We start from the raw sequence: 27,012 nt of genomic DNA, 5'->3' as shown, positions 1-27,012 counted from the left end.
ACAGCCTGCTCACACCCATTGTCTACCTCTCCATTGACATTTAAGTGATACTCATTTTTAAAAATTTTCAGAGACTAAAACATTCCACAACTCAAAGTCCTACAACACCAATAAAATACTGATATTAAAATTATTCTGGGGAGAAGTTTGGGTTCATCAAAGGAATTTTGAAATTTCCTCATTCATTTAGCAAGCATTGATTAAGTAAGTGTTGCTGTTAGGTAAAAGCAAAACAGTCCTTGCCATCAAGGAGCTTACATTCCACCAAGAAAAATAACACGTAAATCTAAAGATATATACAAAACAAATACAAGATGAGAGGCTGCATGATACAAAGGTGACCTTGAAGTTAGGAACCCCTGGATTCAAATCCTGGCTCTGACATATCCAGATTTCTAGCTAAGCCATGATTTACCTAATTGGTGGAAAGAATGTTGATGCAATGCCATGATGAAAGGAGTTGGTATGAGAGACTTGGAGAGAAGAGCCATTTTTTGCTTTTTTCCTTCTTCAAGCTTTTCTTCCAGAGGACATGTGTTGGTTTGGAATTTTCTGGTATATTCTAAGCTGTACCACTTCTGCAATTTCTGTTTGCTATTTGATTGAAAGGGTTTACTTGCTATTCGCTATCTGTGATGGTCTTTCGTGTAACTAGCATTAGGTGGGAAGAGGTCAAATCTAAGAGTATAAGCTAGGCACTACCCCCTTTAGGGGAGAGTGACCAGGGAAGCTAGCAGCTTTTGTCTTTCATCTACTGTATCCTTAAACCAGCAGTATTTAGGATGAAAGATGTAATTCTCGTCCAGTAGCCCTTTCCTAGAGGGAGTACAGAGTGGTAAGCTTTGTGACTTCTTCTTCCTAGAGGCTAAGATTCCACAGATAGATCTGACCATGCCTTCCCACAAGCTGCATTTAGACAACCCCTGTGCAATATGAACATCCGATAATGAACACACAAACCTTAAGCAGGGCTTTGTGTCTCTAAGAATGTCACTTAACCTTTAGTGCCTCAAGCAACTTTCTAAGACTAACTATCAGAATAGGTGTTGATCTTCATTGGTAGAGGGAATTTCCTCACCGGGAATTCCCTACATTGAAGAAATAACATGTGTAATCCAAAAAACCCACAAGGTGCTTAAAGGGAGGGGAAGGTTCTGGCAGTGACAGCCAAGTCTTGAGGGAAACTAGAAATTCTAAGAGGGGAGGGGAGGAAGGAGTATATTTCAGATATGAAAGGGCCAGTGCAAAGTTGTAAAGGTGAGAGATGGGGTATAATGTGTGAGAAATTAAGAGAAGGCTGGTTTAGGTGGACCATAGAGTATGTGAAGGGAAGTAAAGTATAATAAGGCTACATAATAAGGTTGGAACTAGATTGTGAAGGGTTTGAAATTTATATTAGAACCTAGACATAAGAGGAAAGCACTGGAATTTACTGAGTGAGAGAGTGATATGGTCAGACTTATGCTTTGTGAAAATCACTTTAATTTAATATGGAGGAAAACTCAGAATACTCAGAGACTGGAGGTAGGAAGACCATTAGGAGGCAATCCAGCCCATTCGCTGGATTTTATTCTGATATTTATTCGCTATTTTATTCTGATACTGATTGGATCCCAATTGAGTGTCCAACTTCGCTATCTGTCAAAGATATCTATATCTACATATATATATATATATATATAAAGAGGTAAAAATATATTAATACACATACATTTAAGTATATATGTATATTTATATAAACATACACAATCTGCATATATGAATATAAATGTAAATATATACATATGTACAAATATAAATTTACATAGGTATACATATCTATATATGTAGATATAAATATTCCACCTCTACCCCCATAGTTCCTAGCTGCCCTGGAAACCCTCACATACTTCCTAGAGCTATCATAAAGATGGCAGTCTTCACCCACTTGGAAGAGAAATACCTGGCTCAGATCTTGACTCTGCTACTTATTACCTGTGTCATAGGATGGGGGCCCTGCTTGTGAGGAGCAAACATTTGTAAAGGACTTACCACAGTGCCTGGCACATAGGAGGCCCATAATAAATCACTTAGTCCTTTCACTACACGAGAGGCTCCTGCCTCTCTTAGGCTAGCCTAAGATTAGGGTTGGCTGGGGTCTACAAGAGAAGCTGGGGGCCATTTCCAGGCAGCACCTGATCCCCCTCTTTCCCTCCATCTCCTCTTCTCCTTGGTTCCCCTCCTCACAGGGAGTGATAGAGAAAGGAGCAGGCTGAACACATGACAACTTAGCTTGGCTTGGCCTGATTCAGCTGTGATCTCACTAGCACAACCAGAAGGCCCTGGTGGGCTCAGGCCCACACACATGTACCGATGACACAGCCAGGGTCTAATATTAGTAGAGAGAGGGCGTCGAGAAGGAGAGGGGCCAGCAGGGAGCAGGGCCGCCCACCCTCCACTTCGTGCCGTCATCCAAATCTGGCTTTAGCAACCCCAGCCTCTCACTTCTATATTCTCACTCTCTTGTGCCCTCTCTCCCCGGCCCACCAGCAATAGAAATCAGCCACCTTTCATCATGGCAGCCCTAGGAAGCAGGGCTATAATCCCCATTTAATGGAGGAGGAAACTGAGACTCAGAGACTAGATTCCCTGAATGTAACCCTACTAATAAATGGCAGATCTGCATTTAAATGTATGGTTTCTGTTTTTAGGTTCACTGATCTTTTCACTACATTACTGCTTCCAGGAATGCTACCTTCATTGAAAGAGGGATGGGGACTTCATTAAGTTATTACCTATCAGTTTGGCAAATCTTAGGGAGACCTCATGGGACTAAAGACAGGATGGGAAAGACAGAGGCCTGCAGAAAGACCTAGCTTTCTATAAAGCAGCAAGTGGGTAAGAAGGAGAAGTCCTGGAGTCTAAGATGTCCAGGAAAGAACTGAGAGGCCTCAAAGGACTCTAGTACTTTGGCCTAGTGCCAGGCATCAGAAGTCCTGGGTTCAAATCTTGGCTCTGACATTCACCATATGTGAGACCGGGGGCAATTAAATCACTCAAATTCTCTAACTGACCAATCAACAAGCCATTTTTAAGTGCTAAGAGCTGGGGATAGAAAGAAAATCATGGGGGCGGCTAAGTGGTGCAGTGAATAGAGCACCAGCCCTGGAGTCAGGAGGACCTGAGTTCAAATCTGGCCTCAAACACCTAACACAAAACTAGCCATGTGACCTTGGGCAAGTTACTTAACCCCAATTGCCCTACCTTCCCCCCTCCAAAAAAGCAAAAAGCAAAATCTAAAAAAAAAAAAGAAAAGAAAAGAGAAAAACAGGGTTCCAAACTTTTTAGCTTCCTCATTTGTAAATTAGAGGACACTGTTCTATCCACCTACTTCTGGGTGGCTGTGAACCATGAAACAGAGAAATATGAGCTGTAGAAGAACATGTGCCTTGGATAGATGAAGATGGCTGAAACAGCTCCTTTTTTTTTTTTTAAAGTAGGGCACATAGGAGGCTCAGAAGACCTGAGTTCAAACTCTGCCCCTAATACTACCTGTATGATCTTGGACAAATCAGTCCAGCAACACAGTCTCCCTTCCCTCTTCTCTAAAACGAGGGTAGTGATGTACATGACCCCTGATGTCCCTTCTGCCCTAGATCTGATTCTATGATCAGAGTAAATAGAACTGAAAGGACCCTTAGAGATCTATCATCTGGTCCAACCCTTTCATTTTACACAGGGGACAACGGAGTACCCGGGGAGGTGATATCAGAGCCTTCCTAACAATACCTGCCTCCTTCAGGGATGAGACAGTAGATGGCTGAGTCCACAGGACTAATGGGCTGAATTAAAAACAATACCATTCCCTCACCAGGATCTACCTCCAAACCTTACACACTGAATTTCCATTTGCAAGCAGAGGTGGTTTCAAACTTGGAAAGTTATAAATCATTTAGAGCTCCAGAAGCCAAGATGGGAGAACCTTTGCCTTTAGTTCTCCAGAGCCCCCCAGGGAAAGTCAGTCCAGACAGAATGGCCCCAGCCATGGGGGACTCAGCCTGCGGCACAGTCATACTCAATTTGGTTGGCAGGTTTGTTGTAGTTCTTGTGCCCGCCTGCCTTTGGCCTTCTCCTCTGACTCAAGAGGTCAGAGCCCACTCAGAAAGTGAGTACCAGTTCTCCCTGGTTCCCACCTCAAACTATGCACCAGCCCACAGTGTTCAGAGCTTGGCCTGGTGCCACTCAAAACTTGGCCCTGGCTTTGCCAGTCTCAGCAATATTTCCTGGCTATGCCAGCTGGAGTTTGGGTGGCTGAAATCCAGAGGTTTTCCCCTATCTGAGGTGTGTCTTGATTAGCAGGAGTTTGCCTGTGCCTGAGGAGGGGTTCTAACCACAAGGCTGGACAGCTTTGGAATGGTAGTGACATTGAGGAGTTTGCCTTCAGAAGCTTTCTTAAATTATTAGTTCTTTTTGCTTATGAGTCCTGTCTCTTCCACACCTGAGGACTCCTAAAGAGCGGCCTCCCAGTATAGGAATCCACAATGTCCTTGACAGGGTGAAATCCAGCACCTAACCAAACACCTCCCCTGACAGGGAGCTCATTACAAAGAACAGCCCATTCCATTGTTGAATAATTCTGTGAGGGAGAAGAAACCAATCTTTTTTCAAAGATTTTTGAAAAAACAAAACAAAACTTTTTTTCAGGCATTTATTAACAGGAATTTATTTTCTTTCTTTCTGACTCTCCCACCCGAACTGTGGAACAAACAACCAACCCTGTAAGAAATATGCAAAGTCAAGCAAAACAAATTCTCACATTGGCCAAGACCAGAAATATGTTTCATTCTGCATCCTGAGTCAGTCAGCTTCTGTCGGAGGTGGGTCACCTAGAGAACTGAAAGTGCTAACTTTACCTTATCAATTAACCACAGTAGGTAGAGAAGACAGAGGCCCTGTCCTCAGGGAGCCTATAATGTGAGGAGAGATAAAACTCAGATACCTGAACAAAGAGAACAGTTTAAGATTGTTTTTTCAAAATAAAACTTTTGTGATATCTTTCCTTTTGACACTTCTCAATCTAGCCCTTCCCTCCTTTATACAGAAACACCCCATGTAAAAAAGAATAAAATAGAAAGAGGGGAAAAAAGTTCAAAACTTGCCAACTCATCAACAATATCTGACTCTATCAATAGTGGTACACACCCACAGTTCCCCACCTTTGCAAAAGAAAGAGGAAGGGTGTCCACTATCACCCCTCTTATTCAATCTGATACTAGAAATGTTAGCAGTAGCAATTAGAGAAGAAAAAGAAATCAAAGGAATCAAGTTAGGCAAAGAAGAGACCAAGCTATCACTCTTTGCAGATGATATGATGATATACTTAGAGAATCCTAGAGAATCAAGTAAAAAACTACTTGAGACAATAAATAAATTTGGCAAAGTTGCAGGATATAAAGTAAACCCACATAAATCCTCGGCATTCCTATATATTTCCAATGAAATTAAACAGCAAGAGATAGAAAGAAAAATCCCATTTAAAGTTACTGTAGACATTATAAAATATTTGGGAATCTACCTGCCAAAACAAACCCAGGACCTGTATGATCATTACAAAACACTTTTTACACAAATAAAGTCAGATCTAACTAATTGGAAAAATATCAATTGCTCGTGGCTGGGTCGAGCTAATATAAAAAAAATGACAATTTTACCTAAATTAAATTATATATTTAGTGCCATACCAATTAATTTACCAAAAAACTACTTTATAGAGCTAGAAAAAATAGTAACAAAATTCATTTGGAAGAATAAACGGTCCAGAATATCAAGGGAATTAAAGAAATGCTAGGGAAGGTGGCCTAGCTATACCAGATTTCAATCTGTATTATAAAGCAGCAGTCATCAAAACTATTTGGTACTGGCTGAGGAATAAAGGAGTGGATCAATGGAATAGATTAGGCACATGAGATTCAGAAGTCAATGACCATAGTAATCTATTGTTTGATAAACCTCCAGACCCTGGTTTTTGGGATAAGAACTCACTATTTGACAAAAACTGCTGGGAAAACTGGAATATAGTATGGCAGAAACTGGACATAGACCATTATCTAACACCATATACCAAAATCAAGTCTAAATGGGTGCATGATCTAGGTATAAAGGTTGATACTGTAAGCAGTCTCCTAAAACAAGGAATAGTTTACCTATCAGACTTGTGGAGAGGGAAAGACTTTATGACTAAACAAGAATTAGAGAACATTATAAAATGTAAAATGGATAATTTTGACTACATGAAATTGAAAAGTTTCTGTACAAATAAAGCCAGTGTAACCAAGATTAAGAGGGAGGTGGGAAATTGGGAAAGAATCTTTGCAACCTATGTCTCTGACAAAGGACTCATTTCTAAAATATACAGAGAATTGAGTCAAATCTGTAAGAATACAAGTCATTCCCCAATTGATAAATGGTCAAAGGATATGAACAGGCAGTTTTTAGAGAAAGAAATTAAAGCTATCTATAAGCACATGAAGAAATGCTCTAATTCACTATTGATTAGAGAAATGCAAATCAAAACAACTCTGAGGTACCACATCTCACCAGTCAGATTGGCTAAGATGACAAAACAGGAAAATGACAAATGCTGGAGAGGATGTGGGCAAACTGGAACACTAATGCATTGTTGGTGGAGTTGTGAACTGATCCAGCCTTTCTGGAGAGCAATCTGGAATTATGCCCAAAGGGCTATAAATACTTTCATACCCTTTGATCCAGCAATACCACTCCTAGGGTTATATCCCAAAGAGATCATAGAAATGAGAGAAAGACCTATATGTACAAAAATGTTTATAGCAGCTCTTTTTGTGGTAGCAAAGAATTGGAAATTAAGGGGGTGCCCATCAATTGGGGAATGGCTGAACAAGTTGTGGTATATGCATGTTATGGAATACTATTGTGCTATAAGAAACGAGGAGCAGACGGTCTTCATATTTACCTGGAGAGGCTTAAAAGAACTGATGCTGAGTGAGAAGAGTAGAACCAGGAGAAATTTGTACACAATTACGGACACAACGTATGTGTGATGACCAACTTTGATAGACTGGACTCTTCTCAGCAATGCAGTGATATAAGTCAATCCCAAAAGACTCATGATGGAGAGAAATATGTGCATCCAGAGAAAGAACTAGAAAGAACTAAGTTTATATCCAGGTGGAAGCAAAATACCTGATCTTTTTCCTTCTCTTATTTGGTTTTATGTCCTCTTTACCATTTTTCATTCCAGTTGGTACAATCCGTCCTTATAACCTGACTAATGTATAATGTGAAAGTATTTACAGATCCTATACTTGACTATAAGCCGCCATGGCGGGGGAGGGGAGGGAAGGGGACAAAATGTGAAACTCAAGGAATTGTGAAATTGAATCCTGTAAACTAAAAGGAAACAAACAAATTAATAAAAAAAATAATTAAAAAAAAAAAGAAAGAGGGAGGTGCCTTCTTATATCTCATCTCTAGCAGGCCAAGCTTGGCCTTTATAATTTCACAGCATTCAGTTTCAATTGTTTGGCTATTATGCTTTCCATTTACCTTGCTAGTTAGTGTTTTCCTGGTTCTGCTTACTTCATTTTTTATCAGTTAATTCACTGAAATCTTCTCAGATCCTTGGTATTCATCATGTGACTCTCAAAATCAAAATTCTGAATCTCTTTTGTGTTATTTGGTCCTTTGGCAAGGTTTGATGCTTATGTTTGCAATGGAAAGAAATGCTAAATTTCAGTTAGAGGTAAGATGTAATTTTTCTTCCCCATTCATGTTCACAGACCCACTGAAATCTAGCTGAAAACCCCTTAAGAGTCCATGGACCCCAGGTTAGAAGCCCCTGCTCCAAAGAGAACAGCTGAACCCAGCTCTCATTCCACACTCCTCTCTGAACTCCTCTTCTCTTTTATTAAGGAGGTCTTTCAATTCTCCTCCCCCTTTCTTTCCCACCTTCTTCCCCTTGCCTTTTCTTTTCTTGTTTTTCTCTTCTTTCTTTCCCTCTCTCTTTTCTTCTCTCCCTCCCACTTTATTCAGCATATTAAGTCCCTACTGTGTGCAGAGTACTCTGCTGGGAAAGACAAAAGGTGTTAGCTTTGCTCACACCCAACCAGTCTACTCCTATGGTCCTTAGCTGCCCTGGAAACCTTCCCATACTTCCTAGGGCTGCCAAGGTCATTCCAAGAAGCACCCATCTGCTCTTGATTGGGGGGTGGGGATAGTGGTACCTGGGAGAGGAATTTAGCTAAGTCATCCATGCCCTTAGATCACAGCAAGACAACACAGTACATGTGGCCCCTTCTTGGCAGCTAGGCAGAATTTCCCATAATGATCAATTCTCTGTAAGTGATTTCTAAAGGAAAGATGGGCTTTCTCACTGGACAGTGCTGCTTAGTGGAGAGAGCCTTGGATTTGGGAGTCAGGAGACTTGGGTTTGTGCCCCAACTCTGCCACTAACCCCTTGTGTGACTTTGGGCATGTCCTTTCTTCTCTCTAAAGAAGCTAATCTCCTGGGCCTGTGCAGTTCTGACATTCTCTGTTCTAAAATCCCTCTCCAGCCCAGGCATTCCATGAGATACAATCAAAAGGTACAGAGATTTAGAGCTGAAAGAGACCTTAAAAGTCATCTAGGTCAGATCTCTGTTGACCCTGCCTCCATTTTTACAGATGAAGAAGCTAAGATGCAGAGAGGTTAGACTGGGCCAGAATTAGAACTCATGTCCTCTCACTCCAAATTTAGAACTCTTTGGAAAGGGGGATTTACTGACTAAGCCAAGTCCCTGGGCTAAAGTTGATCTTAAGCTAGAAGATTCCACATTTTACAGCTGAGGAGTCTGATGCCTATAGAACAAAGTTTCTTAACCATTTTTGTATTATGAGATACACCCTCTCGCAGCCAGTGATGCCTATGATCCCTTCCCATGATAATGTTTTTAACGAAACCAATTATATTGAGATATAGTTATCAACATGTTAAAAAAAAAAAGTTCTCAGACCACAGGTTAAGAACTCTACCATAGAAGCTGTGACTTGCTTTGGGTTACCCAAGTACTAAGTGAGAGATTCACTTTAATTCAGCAAAAAGCACATATCATATGCAGGGTGCTGAGTGAGGTACAACAATCAACTAAGATACTGTCCCTGCCCTCATGTAGCTTAGAGTTCAGTGGGGCTGTGGCACTTCATAGCTAACAGCTACTGCAGAGGTATACTGGTGCTAACAAGATGGGCCTTTGATTCCTGGAGAACCTAAAAGTCCAAACAACTAACTCCCTGACTTCCTGTTCAGCGCTGCACCCAGTTCATTCGTTGTTCATCTGTACTTTGTGTCCAAGATAAACATACTCCACAGCCTGTCCTTCCAACTGTGTGTCATAGCTTAGACAAGGAGCATTCTTCTTTCATCCACTTGGTTTTTCCTGTGTGAATAGTCAGGCTGAACTCTTTGGAGTTATGTATAAGGGTTGGAAAGGTGAGGCAGTACTGGATTGTCAAGGGCCTGGAAAACTAGAGAAAGGAGTTTGAACTTTCTTTGGGACCCAACAGAGATTTTTAAGGAGTTTAGCAAGAGAGCTAAAACTATATATAAAAAAGCTGTCTGTCAGCGGTTTGAAAAATGAAATAGAGAGAGAGAGGATGACGACCATTTTATTTGCCACCTGGGATGCCAAAACTCCTTTGTCCTCCCAGAAGAGAAAAGGAGAAACAGGCCTGGTCCTTCACTACATCCCAAAGGCTCTTCTTATTTGCACCACATGTGGGTTTGATAAAATGACCAGATGGAGTGCTGGGGCCTAAATTTCCTGGCCATGAGTCTGGTCTGGGATTGATGCTGTATATTCTCAGGGCTTTCAAGTACACATGTCATGGTCTGGAGAGAAGTGGATGCAATTACCTTCATGTTAAGACGTTGTTAATATGTGGAGCAAATTATGGGTCTGAGTCTTGGCTTTGTGACTTTGGATAAGTTGCTCCCTTTCTCCCAGCCTCATTTCCTAAACTGCGAAATGATGAGTTTGACTAAGGGATCTCTAAAGTCCTTTCCCACTCTCAGAAATTTTCATCTGTGATCTTCCTCCTGGCAGGTACAGAAGGGAATTGGACTGATCCTGACTTGAAAGAGAAGTTGGGGCCTTGAAATGGAAGTTTCTACAAGTGACCAAACTCATTAACTTTGATGCTTATGATTCAGTGAATAGTTTAAATGCTTTAGCATGACCTTCCTATAACTGGAAACTATGGAGAATGGAACCCAAGAAAGGAGAACAGGGTCCCAAGAATGAATCTGAGCATATTTTGGGAAAAAAATGGAGGTGGGAACAGCTCTAGAGGTAAGAAAGGGATGGGAAGAATGAAGAAGAGGAAATTCAAGAAAGGAAGTGGAAATAAAACCTCCGCTTCAGACACACAAATGCACAAAATATAGGTAACGAACAACATAACTAGTAATCCTAAGGCAAAGAGGCAAAGCCCAAAGGTTTTACTGAGACTTGAAATGGAACCCAAGACAAGATGTGGTTCTGAAAGTTTCTTATTAAAAAGGAACAAAATAATTAAAAGGCCAGGGAGGAGTAGGGGTACCAAGTATTACTGTCTATTAGGAAGATATGTTCTTGTTAACTGAAAAAATAGATTAAATTTTTCAAAAAGATATACTCATGTGAGGAAATTCTGCTAGGACCCAGGGCAAAGAAGTATGGTAGGGAACACTTGGGTGAAGATCAACAGAACAAAGGCAGAAAGGAGCTGCTATTGTCATAGCAGAATGCTACACACCACCTAGACAGAAGGAAGCAATACCTGAGGAGTTTGGGAAATACAAGATAAGCCTAGAAGGGAGGCATGATATTACTCAGACATCTTTTGGATTTCTTTTCCTTCTCTGCCAAGAGCAAAGCAGCTAATGGTTTCTTACCTTGCCTTCCTTATAATGCTATTTCCAAACTTCAAAAGGTAAAAGAAACTTAAAAAAAAATCAAACCCACATATATGCCGAAAATTAAATAATGGCCACCAAGTTAAGCTGTGTTAAAGCAACAGGGTATTATGATGCTGTTTTTTTTTTTTTAAAGGTGACACATACACAAAGAAATATGGAAAAACCCATACAAAATTACAAAGTTTGAAATTATCAGAATAATAATAGAGAACATTTACATAGAACATTTTAAGGTTTGCAAAACACTTTACATTTGCCATTCTCAAAACAACCCTATGAGGGAGGTGCTACTATTATTTCTTTTTTTTGCTTTTTAGAGGGCAACTGGGGTTAAGTCACTTGCCCAAGATCACATGGCTAGTTTTTTGGGTTAAGTGTCTGAGGCCGGATTTGAACTCAGGTCCTCCTGACTCCAGGGCTGGTGCTCTATTCACTGTGCCACCTAGCCACCCCAAAGACAGGGTTGTCTTTTTTTTTTTTAAAGCAATTGGGGTTAAGTAACTTGCTCAAGGTTATGCAGCCAGTTACTTCTGTGTGTGGTGCTAAGAATCTGAGCCCAGATTCGATCCCAGGTCATCCTGACTCTGGGGCTGGTGCTCTTACTCATTGTGCCACCTGGCCACCCGCTACTATTATTTCAATGAGGAAACTGAGGTTGGATGGGGTTAAATGACTTTCTCAAGGTAACATGCCTAGTAAAATATCTGAAGAAAGAACTTGAAGTGAGGTCTTCCTGACATGAAGTCCACCACTCTATCCATTGTACAGGGCTGCTTCCAACAACCAAAACTGTCTACACAATAATTACATACAACTTTACTAGAAAAGAGAAAAGAAGGGGTGGCCAGGTGGTGTAGTGAGTAAGAGTGCCAACCCAGCATCAGGAGACCCGGGATCGGTTCCGGCCTCAGATACTTGGCACCCACACAAAATAACTGGCCATGTAACCTTGAGCAAGTTACTTAACCCCAATTGCTTTAAAAAAAAAAAAGGAGAAAAGAAAAGAAATGCTTAAAGAAGGAAAACTCCTTAAATTGGCAAAATTTCAGGCAGGCTAGGAAGGAGACACATAATAAAAGCATTTTCTTTGCTTATTAATTTGTCTTGTTCTCTCTTATTAAAGTCAAAGGGTTTGGGGTAAGATCTTTGCCCCTTGCTTTGAATGTTCATTTGATTTTGTGTTTATGTTGGTAGTTATAAGTAATAAAATTAATTATAATATAAACATATAAATTAAAATTAATTTTTAAGATACGGAAGAAATAACAAGGGTGCAATTCTGCTCTGAATATGCTTCTTACCAATACGAAATACCACTTTACTGCCCAGATGTACAATATATAACTGGTAACATACAATTATTATCCATAAAATTCCTCTTCTTCATGCTCTCAGTACCCCCTATCCCTTTCAATGACTGTATCCTCTATTGTAAGCACTATGTCTATCCCAGGTTCCTTCTGACTAGCAAGACTAAATTTGAAATCAAAGTCATGCCATCCATGAATTAGTAATAATAATAAATGGCATTTCCATATTACTTTAAAATTTGTCAAGAAAGTAATTTGAAACTTTGTCCCCAAAGTTCTAACCTGCTCATACCTCAGCCATGGGGTATGTGACCTAGCCATGCCACTATTATGCCTATAGGCTAAAGATATCAAGGAGAGAAAGGACCTTGATGTACAAAAATACTCATAGCAGCTCTTTTTGTGGTGGCAAAGAATGGAAAATGGAGGAAATTATTTCATATGAATATATTGTGAGAAATTATGAAAGGGACACTTTCAGAAAAAAACTGGGAAGACTCATATGAATCAATGCAGAGTGAACAGAACCAGAACAATTTATACTATAACATGATGAAGAGAAACAACTTTACAGCAACCCCATGATTGATATTTTTGTCCCCATTTTACAGGTAAGAATACAGAGGCCCAAGGACATTAAATAACTTCTCTCAGTGACCAAAGTCACAAAACTAGTAAGTGGGAAGCCTTGCATGGAACCACAGTCCTGTGGATTCAGGGTCTTTTGCTGGGCTTGCCCTCGAAGCTTTGCAGCATATACTTAACTGGCATAGTCTCAGGGTCCCTTCTACCAGCATGGAGTATCAGAGAATAACAACTAAGAAAAGAAAAATGTGTGTGTGGGTACATATGCATAGCTCAGTGATCTGAATGCAAAAGACATGGTGGAAGAATAACTCATGACTTTTATAGTATGCAGGATAAAGGTTTTCTATAAAAATTTATTTGCAAATAATGTTTTTGTTATTGTTCATAAGTAATTACATATTTGTAAGTAGGGCATTTGGTGGCTGTTTTTTTTTTTTTAACTTAATCTTTTCCAATCAATAAAAATCTGCTCTGTTTTTCCCCACTTCCCTTCCTTTTTCCATCACTGGAAGAAAATAAAAGAAAAATAAAGCCTCTATAACAAAGATGCATTGTCAAGCAACATAATTTCCCACATTGGCCACATCCAAAAATCTGTCTCAGACTGCACCTTGAATCTATCATCTCTCTGCCAGACAGTGGGTAGCCTACTTTCTCATTAGTCCTCTGGTATTGTTCAGAGTTTTGAAGTCTTTCAAAGTTGTTTTTCCCTTACAATGTTGTAACATTGAGGTATAACTTGTTTTCTTGGTTCTGTTCATACTGCCCTGTATCAATTCAGAAAACTTTCCTAGATTTTCTCTGAAATCATAGCAGTTTTATTCCATTACATTCATCCTCACAATTTGTTCAGCCATTCCCCAGTTAATAGGGAAACCCTCTCAGTTTACAGTTTTTGCCACAACAAAAAGAGCTGTTGTAAATTTTTTTTTTGTGCCTGTGAGTGGTGGCTGTTTTTCAGACCTCTAATGCTCTATGACTGCCCTCTGCAGTACCAATTGATTACTGGATTTATTTCCAACTCAAAGCTGGAGGAGGTTCAGGCCTGAGACTGCAGTTTGGCATTTCTGGACCCACTGTACTCTAAAAATGTGTGTGTGTGTGTGTGCGTGTAAACCAGCAGTTTTGCTGTAGAAAAAGACAAACAAATCTCTAATGGCCAGGAGTCATTTTTGGTTTTTGTTTTGTGCTATGAGCATTTTTGTGAAGGTCCTTCATTGATGGAACTTCCCACTCCAGAGTTTGTGGCAAAGCCAAAGTCCTGCCCTTCCAATATCTGCTTAAGGTCCATCTTTTCCAATAGGCTATTATCCTGGCTAACAGGCTAAGCCATGGGCTGCCCAGATAAGACAGCCAGCAAAGTATAGCAGAAAATACCTAGGACCCAGAGTCAGGAAATCAATGAATGACATGACCAAGCATTTGAAGAAACCACTGTGTACAAGGCACTATGACAGGCACTGAAGATTCAAAGAGTAAAGCAAAATACTGCCCTTAAGGAACTTATTTTCCACCCAGGAAGACAACATGAGGTATATACAAGACACAGATATAGCAGATAAACAGGAACTTATGCGAAAAAGATTCTAGCAACTAGTAGGTTGGTGCTGAGGGATCCAGGAAATAGCCTGTGCAGAAAGAGGCATTTGAGATGAATTTTGAAGTAAACCAGGGATTCCAAGAGGTCAAGACTGGAAGGGAAAGTGTTCAGGCATGACAGAGATCTGTTTGTACTAGAGGGATTATAGGATCATAAATTTCAAGTGGAAGGAACCTTGGAAGTCATATAGTACAAACCTGTCACCTTACAGATGAGAAAACTGAAGTGATTTGTTCAAGGTTGCCCAGGCGGTAAGTGGCAGAGCTGGGGTGTGAGCTATTATTTTGGACTTAAGCAAGTCAAATACTGTCTTTACAACATTTCTTGCATCCATTCCAGGCTCTCTAGTTCAGGCCCTTAGAACTCCTCATCTGAGCGGCTCCTTTAATAGTTCCTGCTTCCAAGATTTCCCCTCTCAAATATTTATGCAGCACATAATCTTGCTTTATGTAGAACTGAACAAGTCTCTTTCCTGCTTAAAAGCCTGCAGTGACTTCCCATTGCCTCTGGGATAAAACAGATTCCACAACTTAGCCTCTAAAACCTAACTCAAGCCTTCCTTTCCATTTTCCGGGACCATCCTTCATGCATGCCCAGTTAAACTGAATGGTGTGCTATTCACAGAACTCAACAGCTACAGTGCTCATGCCTGCCTGGTATGTACTGTCCTTCATGGTACACTTTGAGCACTACCTCCTTTGTGAAGGTCTCTTTAACACCTCAAGATATTGGTATTCTTTGCCTTTTCAAATTATCTTGTGACCTCCAATATCTGCCCAATAGAATGTAATAATTTACATTCTCTAGCATGGAAGTTATCACTCCTCACAATAACCCTGTGATGAAGATTGATAACGTGGCACCTGCCACGTGCCCCTTGCAGACTTAGGTTCATGAATGTTGGGGCAATTTTATTTTATACACCATGTAGCTTGAAATTACAGTCCCTAAAAGTCAATTTGGGTCCAGGTAGTCATCAAGTCAACAAACATTTATTAAGCACCCATTATCACCACACACAATTTAGGGCAGGAAATACAAAGGGCAAAAATAGTCCTTACTCTCAAGGAGTTTACAATCTAATGGGGAAAACAGCATGCAAACAACCATGTAGCAAGATATAGCAAGATAGCTATATGGCAATACATATTTATATATAATGTCTAAAATATAATAAGGGCAGCTAGGTGGCGCAGTGAATAGAGCACTGGCCCTGGAGTCAGGAGGTCCTGAGTTCAAATCCGACCTCAGACACTTAACACTCCATGTGACCTTGGACAAGTCACTTAACCCCAATTACCCTGCCTCCCCCCCTCCAAAAAGCAAAAAAAAAAATGTAAATATAACATAAAACAGATGAATTGATAGATGGATCTACACTGGGAAGTGTAATCTATCTATCTCTCATGTGGTCCTGTTACATATAGGTATATAGGTACCAGAAGTAATAGGTGAGGAAATTTGAATTTGAGAGAGGTGGTAACTTGCTCCTGGTAACACAGAAAGTATCCAAGGGAGATTTCAAAATCAAGATCTCCCCTTTCCCTAGGTCCACCACTCTTCTAACTACCCTAGATTTTTTCTCCTAAACTTCTGACTGAAGGGTTGTTTTTTGGCTTTGTGATAACCAGTACCTAGTAGAATGCTTTGCACTGAACATCTGTCGAGTTAAATTAAATCTGACCACTAATTCGATCCATGTTCTTGGGCAAATCCCTTTCCCTCACTAGGTCTCAGTTTCCTCATATGTCAAGTAAGGGATATGAACAGGTGACCCTTTTGGCTCTAAATCTGGTAAATAATGGCATTATCTCCATTCCAAAGCAGGAAATCCCAATTCTGCCATGTTATTCAGACTCTAACATCACTCAGAAGTTGCTAACCCTTCCTACACCACTCTTACGGATGGCCCTGGTCACCAGCCCAGGAGATAGTTGTTGAACTGTTGGGAGAGAAAGCACTAACTGTTGCCAATAGTCCTCAAGAGAAAAGCAGCTTGTTTCCCATTCTGAGCCTATGTTGGAGGCAGCAGATAAAAGCAAGGTGAGCCGAAGGCCTTGGGCTGGTGAAGAATCACAGCCACAGGATCATAGACACGTCAGGTGAGACTTCTTTATGGCAGCTCAAGCACTCCTCAAAGGCTCTCTTTGTATCATGTATCCCTGGGAAAGATGTGTAAGCAAGGCTATGCTTAAGAGTTGACTGAGACCTTAGGTGCCAAGCAGTCAAAAAGGCTGGGTGATGATTCTGCAAAGACAGTGACATCTGTATCTTTGATTACATCTTCTGGTACTTTCCCTATTCTTTTAGATAGATCTGTGTCATAGATCTTGGGATCCTGACAATACTAAAGACATGAAATCAAATTAATTGACTTTGATTGAGGGGGAAATGAGAAACAAGACTGAAAATGCTTTGATGGGTGAAGTCCATTCTGAATAGTGTGCTTGAAGACTTGGAGGCAGGAAAGGGCAAGACAAGATTAGGGAAAAGCCAATAGTACAGTTTAGTTGGGAACATATTACGATTGGAAAAGATTAGATAAGGTTGAAAAGGTAGGATGCCACCAAATTGTGCATATCCTTGAATGCCAGGATGAATTCCTAGTTTATCCTTAGGCCAGAGGCAGCCACTTGTTTTAGAGCAAACAGCAGAGTCATACTTTGGCAAGTGGAAGACAGACTGTAGGGGGGAAAGAAAAACAAAGCAGGGAGCTGTTAGGCAGCTCTATTATTACAATACAGTTGAGATGAGGATTGAAAGTGAAAAAGAACAAGAATTTTACACACACACACAATCCATGGGAATGAAAAGGGGATGGGTGGAAGAGAATTGTTTCAACAACTTTATTATGAACCTGACAATGATCAGTAAAAACATATCAATATACAAAGAATAGAAGGATTGTGCATGAAACTGTGGATTTCTTTTATAGTTTGTTTTTAGGTGTATATTAAACTTAAGCAAAAGGAACATGCTTGTCTGGGTTCTCTTCTGAGTTTCTGCTCTCATCTCGTAATGTTTCATTCACTCATTTTTTTTAGAGATGTTTCATAAGGCAAACTGATAGGACATCTCAGGCAAAATAACAGTATGAGGCAGAGATAGAGATGGGACGCTTGGGGAATGAATAGTCTGATTTAGCTGAAAAATAGCATACCTAGAGGAGATTTAGTGGGAGATAAGGCTGGAGAGAGACTGGAACAGCTTATAGAGCTAGCTTAAATGTAAGTTTGGCCTTCATCCTTTGAGCATCAATAGAGTCCCTGAGGAATTTGGACAGTGATATGGTCTGTGTCTTAGGAAGATTATTTAGATAACCAGTGAGGATGTATAGGACAGGAGACAGGAGGTAGGGAGCTCAATTCAGAGGCTATCAGACCTCATGAGAGATGTTTAAGGGCCTGACCTAAGGAAGAGCTGCAGTAATTTGGCCTGGAGAAGGGTAAGGGGTGAAACAATGATCAACTTTAAATGGACAATGGAATTCCAATTCCTACAAACTCATTACCTCTCTCTAAAACCTACCTCCTGTCCCAATATTTCTCTTTCCACTGATGATACTAAGATCCTTCCAGTACCCAGGCTTAAAACTTCCAACATATTCATTTTATGGTATGGTAATTGTGGAAGTGTTTTACTATTTTTTCCTTGAGAGGGTAGATATTAATGAAAAAAATAAATCCTTCAGTCATCTTTGACTTATCTTCTATATTTAGTCAGTTCTGTATCTGAGAACTCTCTGCTTGTCTTCTACTCTCACTGGGATCTTTCAAACCTTTTTACCTAAATTATCTGCCGGTAACTTATTGTTCCAGGTTTCTCTCTCACCTGTCTCCATGTAGCTTATATTCCAGCTAATTGTACTATTCTCCATTTATTGAACATGTGCCTCTGTTCTTGGTCATATTACTTCCATAGAATTTGGTCCAACTCTTGATTCTGCAGATGAAGAAACTAAGGCCCAGAAAAGCTAAGCAACTGAAGCAGCTTGGTACAGTGGAAAGAGCACTGGCAATGAAGAGAACAGGGGTTTAAATCCCTTCTGACATTTACTACCTGGGTGACTTTGGGCAAGTAATAGCCCCCTGGGGCCATTTAGATGACTAGATGACCTTCGAGCCATAGAGCTATAAACACTCAAGTCATATTGCCCAAAGCAAGATCTCAGATCTTCCCCATCCTAGACAAATATTCTAGCATCTCCACTCCTTAACGATCTGGTGCACTGCTATTATCACCTTATTTATGGTAGCATTCAGCAGTACTTTACTCTGCCCCTCTACAGTCTAGCCAAAACTGTATGACTATTCTGCTTCTGAACTTTTAAGGCTCTATTTCAAGTTTCATGATAAGGTGACATAGCTCAAATTTTTGTACCTGGGAAGGTATGGGAATAATGGCATAAACTTCTATAAAAGTAGAGTAATCAGCCATTTTCTTTGATCATTTTTGTTCTGTTAAAGGTTGTAAATATCTAGTTAAGATGTCAAAAAGATGGGCAAAAGTCTTATTTGTACGAAAGAAAACAAAATAAGTCCACCAGAATATTCTAGTAAATTTAAGGGCAAATCCTAGTCATAAACAGCTAAAAAGGGATGGCAACATTATTGAATATTCATTCTGCTAAAATGAATTGTGACCCTTTTAGAAACCACCTTCAAAGGAACCATTTCATTAGTGTGGATCCTCAACTACAGATCTACATATACACAAACACGTATGTACTCCCTTAGATAGAATGTAAGCTCCTTGAGGGTAGTAACTATTTCATATTTTATCTCTGTATTCCTAGTGTCTAGCAGTATTTGTCATTTGCTGGAAATCAGCAATTGCACACACTTTTAAATCTGTTCCACAATGGTTTATTAAGAGAGGGCCTAGCAACACCAACAATGTCTTTAAAAAATAGAAACCACCCTGATAATTACTCTCAATTTTTTTTTGGTTGGGCTCTGTCCTTTGTCATTTTACTGGTGTCACCCAAAGGTTGGAATAAAAGATTTAGAGTAATACAGCCTTCCCTTCAAGTGGCTAACCTCACTCTCCTTAGTTTTTCCAATTTGTCCTCAAAGATTCTCCTTATTGCCCTGACCTGCCCCAGTTCAACAACATTCCTAAGATGTTGCATTTAGAAATTAATGTAACAATACTTCAGATGTAGTCTAAGTGAGTCAAACCACATTTCTAAAATTAATTTTTTTTCCTAATAGTTATACAAACCAGGAAACATTTACTACAAAACAAGCAAAAGGTTTTTACTAGAAGACCAGGGCAACTAAATCCTAGCAATGAAGTCTAAACAGGACTCACTAGGAATAAGAAATAATTCAAAAGAAATATATCATTTGTCACTTTTTTACTAAAATTCAAGTTTTGAACAATTTTCATTCATTCAAATATGTATAATGAGCACCTATAAATTTCAAGCTACCAACCTACAATAACACATTTACAGTTATCTCTTTAGCATATATCTTTTTAATAAAAAACAAAACCCAAAGGTATAAAGATGTACCATCCTATACATTATCCTGTTATTTCTATTATTTTGAAGGGAAGGTATACGAATTCTGAAAATGAATGCACAAGGAGATGCTCATTGGGAAGCAGAGTAACAAAGTTCACCTCTATCTGACAACCTAATAAGTCTGATACACCATATTATTTTCCTTTTATTTTTGCAAGAACATTCCATACAAAAGCAATTAAAACATTAACTGTATTAAGTTTACAATTGAATATTTGAACAGAAAATCTGTACAATGTTATCATTTACAATTTTACATGGCTTATTAATTGGTTGCATTTTAAAAATGTTTTACCCTACATACTTTGCATTCCTTTAACTCTTCTTCAAATATCACAAGAAGAGCTGTCACCGACTATTTACAAGTACCAAACTAAGGATACAGCAATCTTCAAACTCAGTATTCAAATAATTCACCATATCTATGGTGACTTTCCAGTGCTCTGGATAAAATGAAAAGCTTAATACACTTGACACTTTGAAGAGATGCCAAGAATTTAGTCTGTAAGGAAAACGGAGTCACATTCAACTCAAAAGTACACTGGCAAAACAGAGAAATGCTGGCCCCTTATTGTAGTTCTATGATAAAACCAAGAGACCAATGTGGCATTTTATACCTGGAAAAAAACATTTCTGTCAGCCAAGTTAACTTGAAGAGAAATCTATGAACAATTATACTGTTTCAATGTCACTTTTCTTGGGTTGTTACAATCTATAATTTAACACTTGCAAACCCATCCAATATACAAAAAATTATGTAAAAATAAGAAAATGAGGCAAGAACAGCAATACCATGAAACAACGAACTATGAATAGGAGGGAAACATCCAGTTATCAATGCACAACATAGTTTGGCCAACATTTCATGAGAATTATGTTCGCCTAAACAATATCATTTTAGAATAGTATTCATTTCCTCAAAACAGCCTCCAGGTGGCACCCTTAGCTCACAGATGGGAATTCTTTCAGTGGTTCAGTCAAACAAGCCTCCAAGTCAAATTCATCTGCTTGATAATCAACATGTCTAACTTTTGTGGGCGTGCCAGAGTACATATCCTACAAAACAAAAATGTGAGTCACACAAAATTAAGAAATGTAGGTGAGCAATTATTAATCCCGTGGTAAAAATTTTATTCTTTAGTATTTCTAAATTTACTTTTCACTTTTCTATCATCTTAATATATACAGGGATATTGGTAGATATGTTCACATACCTACTATTAGCCAACTAATTCAAATGCATAGATAGGTAAAGAAAATCTTACTTAGCTAAAAAATTTTCCTAATAAACATTTACCCCAAACTACATATAACAATGAACAAGACTAATGTTGTTTTCCCTTCTCAATGAACTTGCTAATCCCTTTGTTAGTAGAGGGAGAAAAATATCATATCCTAAAAATCTCATCTTAAATAACTGAGTTACATATAGTTACCACTTTGTGTGATCTTATGGTTTCCAGGTTAGTAGCTCTATCACTTTAGTATACTGATAGAAAGTGTTTTCAAATGATACTTCTAAATAACTAAATACAAATTAAAACTAAAAGTTTTACTTCCTATCTTGCAAACTGACAACGATGCAAGTTCTAACAAGGTACTATAGACAGATTAATATGTCATAGGGGGAATTAAAAGTTAGTCTAACTCATCTAGATATCAGTTTGGAATTGGGCAAGTAAAGGAACTTCTCTGCTATGTCTAAAAACTTCTTTGGTTCCTCTTTGGTTCAGGTCTGTTGAAAAGGCTGCTCTTCTTGCCAAAGTCAACCCTTTTATCCCATTTCTTTCTTCATCCGCCTACAAACTGTTCCTTCCCTCCCACACCACTGTCCTGCCTCCTTCTTCTAATCTTGAAGTACACTATCTATGGGCTCCTTCCTTGATGCCTACAAACATTTTCCTCCAGTCTTTAATAACAAAAATCTGCTTGATTCCACATCTCCTGTGGTCCTATACCTCTCACTGTCTTCAAAGCCAAACTGTCGAAAAGAGCTCTCTGGTTTCAGTCTGCATTTCCCCCTTCTACTCTCACTTTTCAATCATTTGCAGAAGTGGACTTCCAACTTTACAAGTGAATCTGATATTTCCAAAGCTCACAATGACCTCAATTTGCCAAGCGTAAGGACCTTTCCCTCAGTGCTCATCCTCCTTGACCTCTGCAGCACTGTTCACCACATTCCTTCTGGACTTTTGGGACAAGGCTCATTCTCTATTACTCATATTCCTTCTCCCCAAACCTCAGATGTACACCAAGGCTCTGTACTGAGCCCTCTTCAGCCGTCTCCTCTATACATCCTTGGTGACCTAATCAGGTATTTTTTCGGGGGATGAGGGTTAATTACCCATCATTCTATGCAGATGACTCCAAGATCAACATCTACACATATCCAACTCCTCAGCACCTGCTGAGGCTGCTGTTTACATTGCCAGCTACCACTTACTAGTCTTTTCCCATTAGATATCGCTTAAGCATCTCAAACAAAATTCATTTTATTCTACCCATCCCCCAATTATCCTCCCCCTTGCTTATTTATGGTGAAGATGCCATCAACCTTCCAGCTACCCAGATTCAAAACCAGTCACATGGCTGCCGTTCCAATTCTAGACCTCAACACCTCTTGACTGGCTGTAGTAACAGCCTCCCAATTGTATCCCTGCCCAGTCTCCACAATCTCCAATCCAGCAAAACTGCAGCCCAAACCATATTAAAACATAACTGGGAAATGTCTTAACAAAACTGAAAATACATAGTGCAGATAATGTTAATTTGTAGTTTTCTAGGTCAATATACCAGCCACAGGGATCCATTCCTATTTAAGCCTAACACGATTGCTCAAGACAACCACTAACATGCTATCCCACAGGTCTGACCATATATCTTCCCTTGTTCAAAAGTCACCAGTAGCTCTCTTATGACCAAATACAAATTCCTCAAGTTTGGCATTTTAAAGTTCCTAATTATCTGGTGCCAGCTTCTTTTCCCAGACATACTACTCATTCCTCTTCTTCTACCCATCTCCTATTCCTTGGTCTCCCTTCCTTCCCTGTGGCCTTTTAGGAATCCTACCTTTTTCCAAAGCTCAAAGGTCACTACTTACTGCTTCCTTGTAAAAGTTACATATTGATGTATTGCCTTCTCCATTATGTTAGTTATGTAGAATGGACTACTTCATATTTGTCTTTGCATACCCAGTGCCTGGCCAAGGGTGTCCATTCAGCTCAAAAGGGGCCCAATATGCCAGTTATCATACGTAAACATAATGGATTATTACTGAGCAGTTCAAAATAATGAGTTCTGAGAAACATAGGAAGGTCTGTATGAACAGAATCTAAATAAGTAAAACCAAAATATATACCACTACAACAACATAAATTTAAACATCTACAAGAAATCTAAGGCTGACTGACTAAAAACCCAACTGTGGTCCTGCAGGATAAAGCAATGAAATATTACTCCCCACATTTTGGCAGAGGGGTTTGTTACCCCTCTGGTAGAATGTTGTATACACTGTCAGCAGTGGCCACTATCAGGTGTTTTTGCTTTTTCCTTTGTTACAAGAATGGGATCAGTTCTGGGGCTAAGATTGAGAAGTGTTTCCAAAAAGGAGTAATGTAAAAACAAAAAAGCATCAATAAAAGGTGTTTTTAAAAAATATTATTGAGTACTTTAAAGATCTGGGATTTACCCTTTAGTAATTACTTCTTTCCCTAGTATAAACCACAACTCCTCTGTCAAACCTATTTAAAACAGCCTTAGAGCTGTCATAGCTAAAGTATGCACCACATTGCAGACAACCCAATGGTGAAGCTAGTTCTCCAAAAACAGTACAATTCATCATGTTATTCAAATGGGAAGCCTTTCCAAGATGGCACAACCTTCCAATATGGAACATCTTTCTAAAGCAGTGACTCTGGAACCAAAGGTTCATTTACCATCTCCAGGCCTCAATTTCCTCATCTGTAAAATAGGGTGGGATGGACCAGATGACTTCAAAGGTACATTCCAGCTCTAGAGCTTTAAGAACCCTAAGGTCAACTCCATGCCATAAGAAATGTCTCACTGTGGAGTAGATTTCTCTAGCTATACTAAATAAAAGCTACAAATAAGGGCCAGAGGTCATAGTGAAGCCCTTCTATTTAGCCCCATTGCTAACAATGCTCTGAAGATTCTTTTAAGGAAGCCTACAGAAAGCTAGCAATGTCACAGTAAGAGCCATCAAGATGTACAATGTCTTAGTCCTGGAGCAGTTCACTATGGAAGCTAGGCTATTAGACCTACACAGCTCTCTTACTATAGGACTAGGTCAAGTCAGAAAAAGAGCAAAAAAAGACAAATCCATGGAAACTTAGTGGTCAAGGGAAGCAGCCTCACAATAACCCGCAAGAGATAAGAAAAGGCTTAAGTGCCAGTCTCAGTCCTAAGGAGATGATGCTCTAGATGTGGAAGGACAACCAGGGAGAAGATGGAGACTAGAGATGTAGGGCCAAATGTGAGGAACAGGAAGTCAGGGAGGGTAGTTATATTAATGTAATTGGAAAGTTGAGGCCAGATTGTTGAGGGCTTTAAAAGTCACTTAGCATAGTCAATCCAGTGACATTTGAGGAAACAAATAAGGACTCATTTTAGTAAACATTTAATTACCATTGGTCAAACACAAAAATAACAGACAGAAGGTTTGTTTTGAGGAATCCCAAGAGATTCAATTATAGTTCCATCTTTTTCACAGAGGAAAAAGTTACCAATCCCTAACAAACTCTTTTCCCCTTCAAACACAGAAATAACACAAGCAAAGTCAACTTTGTACTTCATGGTGTATGCAACATTGATGCCCACATTCCTCCCCCAACTTTCAAGAAGAGGGAAGGATATTTTATTATCTGTTTTTCTGGGCCACGATTGATTGCTATAATCAATCAGAGTTCAGTGGCTTTTCAGAGCCACTTATTCATGATTGTACTCATTATGTACCTTATTTTGATTCTGTTTGGTCCCCATTGCATCAGTTCACAGAAATCTTCCCATGCCTCACATTTCATTAGCAATACAACACTATTTTATTATATACCTTCCCCAATTATTTCCTAACGAGTGGGTACCAGTACCTACATTTTGAACCTGATTTTGCTCCTCCTAAAAGTGCTATGAATATTTTGGTGAAAGAAAATTTGACTTTGAATGCCTTGGGGTATATCTCCAGTCAAGTTACTATAATTTGGTGATTTTCTTCACAGAATTCCAAAAAAATTTCCAAAATGGTTTAAGAAATTCACAGCTTGCCTGTCTTCCCACAGTCCCTCCAACACCATATCTTTTTTTTTTTGGAGGGGGGAAGGTAAGGCAATTGGGGTTAAGTGACTTGCCCAAGGTCACACTACTAGTAAGTGTGTCAAACGTCTGAAGTGAGATGTGAACTTAGGTCCTGACTCCAGGGTTGGTGCTCTATTTACAATACCACCTAGCTGTCCCCTCCCCCAAATTTCTTAAAGTTTATGATCTTTGCAAATTTTATAGGTTTGTAAAGTGATGCTAATTTGTGGTTCTATTAAGTGATTTGAGTAATTTTTCACAAACCTGTGGATAGTTCTTTACAGTTCTATATTTATTGATAGCTATTCTTTTGCAAACTGTTTATATCCTCTTACCACTTATTTATCAGATTTTAACCAGCAGTTAGGCATAAAGGGGGCTGAATTCCAAGTTTGAAGGAACATTTGTTTTGCAGAATAGTTTCTCCAAGTACTTTATGTCCTTGGGCTTATCAAACACTGGGACACTGTGTCCAACTGCTTCTCTAAGTTTGGACTTCTTTATTTTGTTGACACACTGTAATGGGAATGTAAATTTTTAAGATCTTCCCTGCCCCTAGTCTAAAGTGCACCTGGAGCCTGGGGTGGGAGGTTTGTTTTTCAGTAGATACTTTTTGATTGGCCAGTGGGTCCAGAAGGTTGTTACATTCTCTGAGCCAGGAGAAAACTATATTAGCCCTCATATGTAGCTTTGTTTTGGGGGCTCACTTTGAGAAGTGTTCTGCGATTTGATCAGATGAGACTCTGGGAAGCCATTGTTTGAAAAACCCAGATGTCGATTTGGTATGGATGTAATGGTTGGACACAGTTTGGAAATCTGTTTACTTGATCTGTTTCTCTGTCTTGTTAATTCTGTCTGTATATTCTGAAGTTCGGGGTGCTGACCTTTTTCCCCTGAACTAGGTAAACCATACATATTCGACTCATTAAAGTAAGCTTGTTAACCCATTTTGAGTTGCTTTCCTTTCACAAAGCAGATCTAAGAACCTATGTTGGCAGCAACCCTGGGGTGCTTGCTGCTACACACACACTCTCCTAAAAAAACTTTTTGTTTCAAATTCTCTCCCCCATTTACCCTACAGGGAGAAGGCAAGCAATTTGACATAGGTCATACATGTGTGGACCTAATTATTTTGAATAAAGTAACCCCTTGGCAGTTTGACTAAAAGGGAAGTGAGAATAACATTTAGTACAACAGCATATCTTTGGTAAGAAAGATGATCATTCGGGGCCGCCAGGTAGCACAGCGAGTAAGAGCACCAGCCCCAGAGTCGGGATGACCTGGGATCGAATCTGGGTTCAGACACTTAGCACCCACCCAGAAACACCTGGCTGTGTAACCTTGAGCAAGTTACTTAACCCCAATTGCTTTGAGGTGGCCAGGTGGCTCAGTGAGTAAGAGCACTGACCCCAGAGTCAGGATGACCTGGGATTGAATCTGGGCTCTGATACTTAGCACCACACCCAGAAATAACTGGCCGTGTAACCCCCAATTGCTTTAAAAAAAAAAAAAGATGAGCCTGAGGAAGTTTAATGACTTGTTCAAGGTCACAATGGTGGTAAAATGGGACTTAAACAGAAGTTTAAGTGTTCTCTTCTTTGTCTATACTGCTTCCTCCATCCATAAATCAGTCAGTAGAAGTAGCATCAATGTACAAGTGAAGGCCACACATGAACAATAACATTGCCAGGACTTCTGGCAGAACCCTGTTGAATAATGCTGG

General features: G+C 39.5%; 1 protein-coding gene across 4 annotated transcripts in view; it reads right to left on the bottom strand.

The window, feature by feature from the left end:
• The window catches only part of SLBP (stem-loop histone mRNA binding protein), a 56,504-nt gene that overhangs the window by 16,080 nt on the left and 13,412 nt on the right, over window positions 1-27,012 (bottom strand). Inside the window, exon 8 of one of the 4 annotated variants that reach the window (XM_069071355.1) lies at window positions 20,098-21,035. The exons of the other annotated variants lie outside the window; for them this stretch is intronic. Within the exon in view, the coding sequence (XP_068927456.1) occupies window positions 20,922-21,035 (114 nt within the window). The 3' untranslated portion in view covers window positions 20,098-20,921. Of the gene's footprint in view, window positions 1-20,097; window positions 21,036-27,012 lie in introns of those variants that run through there. 4 annotated transcript variants of the gene reach the window in all.

Source organism: Petaurus breviceps, unplaced genomic scaffold (assembly GCF_028583685.1).
Source record: "Petaurus breviceps papuanus isolate PSGF00001 unplaced genomic scaffold, PetGlider_PUasm1.0 140, whole genome shotgun sequence".
Lineage (NCBI taxonomy): Eukaryota > Metazoa > Chordata > Mammalia > Diprotodontia > Petauridae > Petaurus > Petaurus breviceps.
This window is presented reverse-complemented; position numbering and strand designations above follow the sequence as displayed.